The 6,781-nt window shown below is 37.3% G+C and overlaps 1 protein-coding gene across 1 annotated transcript; it reads right to left on the bottom strand.

Moving 5' to 3' along the window:
• Positions 1-274: 274 nt before the first annotated feature.
• On the bottom strand, positions 275-6,705 carry LOC142342657 (uncharacterized). Its single transcript, XM_075394111.1, has 3 exons — positions 4,779-6,705; positions 1,988-2,069; positions 275-1,764 (listed from the first exon to the last, which is right to left on the bottom strand). The coding sequence occupies exons 1-3, from the start codon at positions 6,363-6,365 to the stop codon at positions 386-388; spliced, it is 3,048 nt and encodes a 1,015-aa protein (XP_075250226.1). The 5' UTR covers positions 6,366-6,705; the 3' UTR covers positions 275-385.
• Positions 6,706-6,781: the final 76 nt, after the last annotated feature.

Raw genomic sequence — 6,781 nt, 5'->3', positions numbered from 1 at the left:
CATTTTGTGATAAAAAACAATAGTAAAACAACCCATAAACAAAACTCGCTTAAAACCTTGACTGATTTTACCATTGACCTTTTATGAAGCGTACTCCTGCTTTCTAGAAATAAATTGTAACTATTACATGTTCTTTTAAATTTTAAAGTACAAACTTTAAATGCATCGGTTAAAATTTATATACCTCTTGCAAACAATCAAACATCTTACTCGCTCAATTATACCCCCTTAAACTACTCCATGATTTGGACAATTTTGGGTTAAATTTGTGGATTTTGAGATAAGGAAAAACAGCAATCAAGACCAAATGAGCAGAAATTACAAACTTATTTATATTTTTGAATGGATTGAAGATTGATTGTCGCTGAGGTGCTACACACAACAATTAAAGCATTACATCAGAGTTTCTATTATAATCTTGAGCTGCACTCCACGCTTTCACTGCAGATGATAAATCGCATTCATTACATGCGCAAATTAGACCGACTTTGTCATGCAACTCGTCAAGTTGGAAATTTCCATTCAGCTCTTCACTCTGCGGTGTCGGTGTAGTTGTGGGCGAGCTCACTGATTGGCTAAATAACTTCCCAAAGATCTGATTGGCCAATTTTGATTTCTCCAGTTTAATCCATAATTGTGCGGTAGAAATTGTCATGTGCTGCTGTTGTGATTGGGTTTGATTTGTCAAAGCCTGCTGAATTAATTTTTCTGCTTCTTTAGCGACTGCGGTGGTGTCTTGGTTAGATTTGAAAAAGTTATTACTAAAACTACTACTGCTGTTATTAGAATTGGCACTGGATAAACTGTTACTGGGGTTAAAATTGCAACTTGGAACTGCTTTTGAGCAATCGATGAACATCTCAGAAAAGGTGTTTGGGATCCAGCCCAGGAAACATGCGATAAAACATTGCACTATAGTAGGGGTTGAACACACAAATAGGTTGTTCTCATTAGATAGAAAAGTTTTGAAGAAATCATCAACAAGGACCGAAGATTTCACATGCTGTAAGATAGAAGTCAAGGAAGTGTTAATTGATCTAAAATGACTTATGTACACAATAACTGCTAAAAGTTCCGAGACTTTTGAAGGTTCGGGTTTAACAACTTGTTTCTTTGACTGGGGTAACGGTGCATCCCAGCGTAAAATTAATCTAGGTCTAGCTAATTGAAGAGAGTTCGGAATAAAACCTTTCGGAGGAGTATAAACGTAAAACATATAAGGCGCAGTTCCCGAAAGTTGAGGCTCATAAAATTTGTGCGAAATTTGTGATAAAATGTCGTACAAAAACATTGCACAAAGTCTAGTTGTGATTTGATTCTGTGTCGAGAACTCCAACAAAGGCTTAAACTCGCCCGAATCATTGACCATATACGGATTGTAATTAGAGAGAAACGAATTCAAAATGTACGAATTCTGATTGGATAAAAAGTCTATAATCTCGTGTGACGTATCAAACGGAGCTCCGAACAATGTGTTGACATACTGAACTGGGGTGTTAGCATTAGAACCACTTATAGACGAAGATGCGTAGGACGATAATTCCTCAGATTGAGAGTTGTGAGAGTCGCTAGCTTGTGACAAGAAAGAGATAATGCGGACGGGTCTTCGTGGAATGTTTTTGGGTAGCTTTTTGGGTTGTGTGCCGCATTCGGAGGACATTTCGTAGAGGGATTGTGTTCGGGTCAGGGAACCGACAGGAGCAACGGCACCCGAATGGTAATTGCTGACGTAGAGTGGTCGACTTGAGTCGCGAGTTGTACGAGCTGAAACAGGTATAAAAATGCTGAAATCGCTCATCGTGAGTGTACACATTTAATTGCAAGTTCATTAATGGCAAATTTTAGGAAACTTAAAAAGAAAAAATTCCTTTTGTTCCGCTTGAGTGATTACAGGTTTTGCCATTCTTTTATAAGTTTATTTATGTTGGCAAATCTAGCCTGTTTCATAAAAAGTAAAAAACATCCATTTTAACAGATCAATTGTAACCTTTTGAGGATCCGCGTTGACTGATTGAATTGTTCTCAGAGCTCAAGTTGAGTTGATTCGACCCTTTCACTGACAGTTGCTCCTGAAATTCAATGTATGATTCTTAAAACCCAGTCGAACACAAACATAAGTCTTCTTTTCCTATGCCTTTGAAAACAATCCCGGCAGATTGCCGGAAAATAGCCGCCGTTGATTCCAATAAGCATGATTGGGATTGAAAGAATAGAAGATATCGAAAAAAAAATTTTTGTACAAAAACATTTTTTAAGTCCGATTTATTTTGATGGCATTTCGTAGTTGAACATAACGTACTTCTGTTTCTTAGAGAGAGGCTACAGGGGCTACTATCAATACCAATAAGCATTAGAGATGGTAATTAAGACTTATAGGAACGAAGTTCAAATAGCGGGCATCTAAAATTGGGCTTTATGGGTTTATCCCGTTTCTACTTCTGACTTCAATTTTTTATACTGACTCTGTTCATTTTGAATTGCTTTGCTGAGCAACTGATGTTGAAAATCACTTTTAGCAAAATGAGAGAAGAGAGAAACTAGGCTCGAGAAGTCAAAAAGATTTCACGCAAAATGTTGAAAAGGCGGCAAAATGAGGTAAAGCGAAACATTTTTTTATTCGACGAAGTAAAACATAGCAGGACAAGTCCTGACGTACAATTCAAAAAATTTTTATTGACTAAACAATAAACGACTTAAAACGGACTATGAGTGAATTGGGAAAACCATTTCTAAAAAAACCAGATAAAAAAATTAAACAAAAAGTCGGTGTCAAAATGCCGCATGTGAACAAAACACCACTTGCGAGAAATGAAAATTTGGTTCACACAAAAAACTAGCTCTAGAATGAGCTGTTAATGGATTGGGAAAACCATTTAAAAGAAACCCGATCCAAAAAAATCGAAAAAACAGTAAAAATCGAAGTGAAATTGCCGCATGTGAACAAAAAACCACTAGCGAGAAAGCGAATTTTTGTTCAAACACCATTTTCTCACTCTACTTTAAAATTAGAGCAAAAAAATTTTAAGCCGCAAAACCACTCGCTTTTTCGCTCCATTTCCTGTTTCGGCGTGACCAAAATCACTACTCCAATTTGACTTCAAAAATCATGAAATTGTGTGAACAGATCTCAAAAAAAAACATAGCCGGAAGAATTCCGGAAACGACTCGAAGTGAAAATCTATTTAACGCCATCCAACTACTCATCAAACAAAACGTGCCTTTACTAATTTATGATTATCTTGAAACAAAACCATGAAACAAAAAAGTAAAAACAATAAAATCAAATCTGTTAAAATATGATAAAAAATCTGATCAAACTTTGTTATTAATTGAGATCCCGAAAAAACCATCTCTGCCAAAATAACTTCATCAAAACAACTAGTACTTACAAAAACCATTTACGTGAATTTTGAAAAAATAATTTAGGCTAAATTAAGAAAAAAAGCTCTGAAAAACAACTTTCACTGAAAAACTGGAAAAAGTTAATAAATTTTTTAATATTTCAAAAGCATATAAATCCAAAGAAAAATTCCCCTCAGTCAAAAGGGTATCCAGATGCTCGCAAAACAATAGGCAAGTCATAATAGGCTAAAAAACTTTGCTAAAAACAGAAAAAAAAAACGAAAAACTGCAAAAAATTAAGAAAAATAGTTCCAATTTTCGCCATTTATTGACATATTTTTCAACAAAAAAATGATTCTTACCCACAAAACTGTAACCAATTGTTATCATAAATTTGCTCAAGTAGAAGGGGTTTCTTCAATACCCAGTTCAGCCAGTAGAACAAAATCGTCAAAAAAACGCAAAAATCAGCCCGAAAATCAGCGAAATACATTAAAAACCTCCGAATTATCAAAAAAGTCATATGAATTTCCAGAAACCTTCAAACCACTACCAAAACCAGCCTAAAATTGAAACAAAATCATAACCAAACCTCTTAACCAAAATAAATAAAAAAAAACTGCTTCAAAATGCCGCATGTGAACAAAAAAATTTCGCTCGCTTAGAGGAAGTTTTTTCACACATCAATTTCTCGCTCTCTCAAAAACAGCGGTATAAACAAAAACCACTCTCTTGTTGACTTAGTTGTTGACTTAGTCTGTTTATAGCATTATCCACGTTTGATTCATCAAAATCAAAATTACAAAAACCACTCTCTTTTCGCTCCGCTCTTCACTTTTATTCAGCACCAAAATCACTCCAAATTTTTTCACGCGTTTCATTTCCCGCTTCAAAAATCACTCCAATAAAATTGATTTAAAAAAGGACTTCTCCAATACTCCTCTTCGAGTCGTAAAAAAAGACAGCACCCCAATACAATTCAAATTCTTTGAATTGTAAAAAAAATAGGAGCGCTATAATAGCCGGCTGAGAAGATGAAGGCGGCTATTAAAAACCACCCTTTGTCGCTACTTTGGTTCTTTCGAAAATCAGTACATGCCTAATCGCATCCGAATTTTGTCAGCAACATTTTTTACAACTGAGCCTAATTGGTTAGTAGTTCGCCAATGGGCAAACGTACTTATGTTACATAATCCAAAAACTAGAGAAATATAATTGTGTTATGGATCAGAATAAAATATTTAGATCATAATTACAAAACACTGACATCCGAAATACTTTTAATGCTTGCATCGCATCAAATTAAAATTTTAGAAGTCAGTTATTACTAGCAGCTGACATTTAGATTTTCATTGTAGTAAATTTTCCATTTGACTTGACGTTGCATTTGACTTAAATGGTCAGTTCATATATAAAAAAAACCGAAGCCAACTTACCAAAGGCAGCGATTGCACATCATAAGCCAGCTCATCTTCTTGTGACCCAAAGACGTCAGTCTCAAATTTGCTCCCAGAGTCCCTGAACACGGAAAGAGTCATATTGCCTCTCTGCATTGCCGGAGATTGTCCCGCACTTTTATTATGTCGACTATTGGCGTCACTTCGTGAAGGAGTTTTGTCTCTTTTCAGCAATCGCTTCAGAGTCGAAAATGTTGAAGAGAATTTTGAAGGCGTTTGTGGTTGTTGACTTAGTCTGTTTATAGCATTATCCACGTTTGATTCATCAAAATCATTGGTTATATCTGTTTCATAACTACTTAACATCATTTTTTCGTTTGGTACCGAATGCTTTCTTTTGCTTCTAGCTGGAGTTGATACGTTGGAGCCCGGGTTCCAATTAATATTCATACAATTTTCTCTGACGACCTTTCTGTTATTAGGCAGCGTTTTAAACTGTCTCGCTGCTGAACTGCTATCAATATCATTCACACTGTGGTTAACTTGAGGAGGCTTTTTCGGACGCCTTCGCGACGGTTCTGGGGTTACGGATCTCGGAATGTGAGAAGTTTGGTTTCTATTGGGTAATGCAGCGGGTGAAATGGTCGCACTGTCGGGCCTCTGTGGCAACGGACGGTCTCTCAGAGTGAACGATTGAGTTCTCGGGTGACTCACAAATGTAGAAGTTGCAATGCTCTGAGTTGGATCAACTATTACTGACGCTGAAGGTATGTGCGAAATTGGTGGCACTGGAGGTGGTGGTGGGGGCGGGAGAACTGGTCGCGAGGAAAGTGTTGCAAATTCCGGGTGAAATTGTGTCGAATGCTGATGTTGGTGGAAGCCTGCAATCGAATGGTGTCCAAAGGTTGTGGTATGCGATTTCGATGGTCTGTGATGCACTGCGGGAAGTGTTTTAATAACTTGCGGAGGAAGCGATAGTCCTTGTATGTCATATTGGTCTGCGCTACTTCCACCAGAATTCGGAGGCGAATTATGCGACATGCCACCTCCGCTTCCGTTTTCCATAGTGTCAGAGTAATTTCCTGTTCCAGTAAGACCACTTCCCGCTCGTTTGAAAACCCGCAAGCTGGAATTACTTCCCGATGTGTGAACACTTGTGTTGCTTCCTCCAGAGGTATTGGAGGAGCTGTGCTTTTTAGATTTGCTGCTTGGCACCGGGTTGATCATCAACGGAACCCGTCTGCATGTTCCGTTCTCATCGGGTTTATCTCTTTTCATTTTCTCATACTCTTCGTAGATAATTTGAGCGTAGTAAACAGAACTTTGTGAGCTGTGTTTGTTGTTCGATTTATCTCCTTGTTCATTTGCTTCCTCATTGGGTCCGTTTGATGCTTTGCGCTGCAAAATGAGCTCGTTTTCCTCAGGCGATGATAAGATGGGGACTGATCGTCCAAGTTGAGGCGATTGTGGTGAAAGTGCGGTTGACTCGTGTTCAGAACCATAAAAGGAGCAGTCGGCGGGGTTTCCATTAGAGCTGGGCGAAAGCCTGTCCAACGAAGCCGAAAACGCTGCTGAGCAATTTGTATCTAGTACATGGTAAAATGGCTCTGCTGTTTGTTCCATCATTGTTGTTTAGTTGTGTTTGTTTGTCAACAAAATTGGAAAGCAGTAAACAAACTGGAAATTGAGGCCCGGTAAGTGGTGATTACATGTGCATTGTATATGGTAACTTTTTCACATTGCTGTAATATTGGTTGGTTGCTCTACAATATAGTAACAAATAAACTACACACGGGCCATAAAAACTGAAAAATAATCACACGGTAGAGGTATGAATAAAATATCAATGGGATATGAACTATTTGCCAAAAAATCGCTAGTTAAGTCTCTCTAGTCTCTAGTTATTACAAATATTACAAAGTTATAGCAACTAACCACTTAGTTAGAGCAACTTTTGCTTAAAATTGCTCTCTGAGCAACTTAAACTAATCAAGATATTGTAAATGAGCTCTAGACTAATAAGCTAAATCTCTCTTTATAAA

The sequence above is a fragment of the Convolutriloba macropyga genome, chromosome 7, assembly GCF_964194025.1.
Source record: "Convolutriloba macropyga chromosome 7, txConMacr16.3, whole genome shotgun sequence".
Lineage (NCBI taxonomy): Eukaryota > Metazoa > Xenacoelomorpha > Acoela > Convolutidae > Convolutriloba > Convolutriloba macropyga.
Note: the sequence above shows the minus strand (reverse complement) of the source record. Positions and strands in the feature narration are given on the sequence as shown.

Coding starts and splice junctions, on each gene's coding strand:
- LOC142342657 (XM_075394111.1), bottom strand. CDS start 6,365: ATGATGGAACAAACAGCAGAGCCATTTTACCATGTACTAGATACAAAT. Junction 2,070..4,778: donor ATGTGCAATCGCTGCCTTTG/GTAAGTTGGCTT, acceptor ATTGAATTTCAG/GAGCAACTGTCAGTGAAAGG. Junction 1,765..1,987: donor TCAACGCGGATCCTCAAAAG/GTTACAATTGAT, acceptor TACCTGTTTCAG/CTCGTACAACTCGCGACTCA.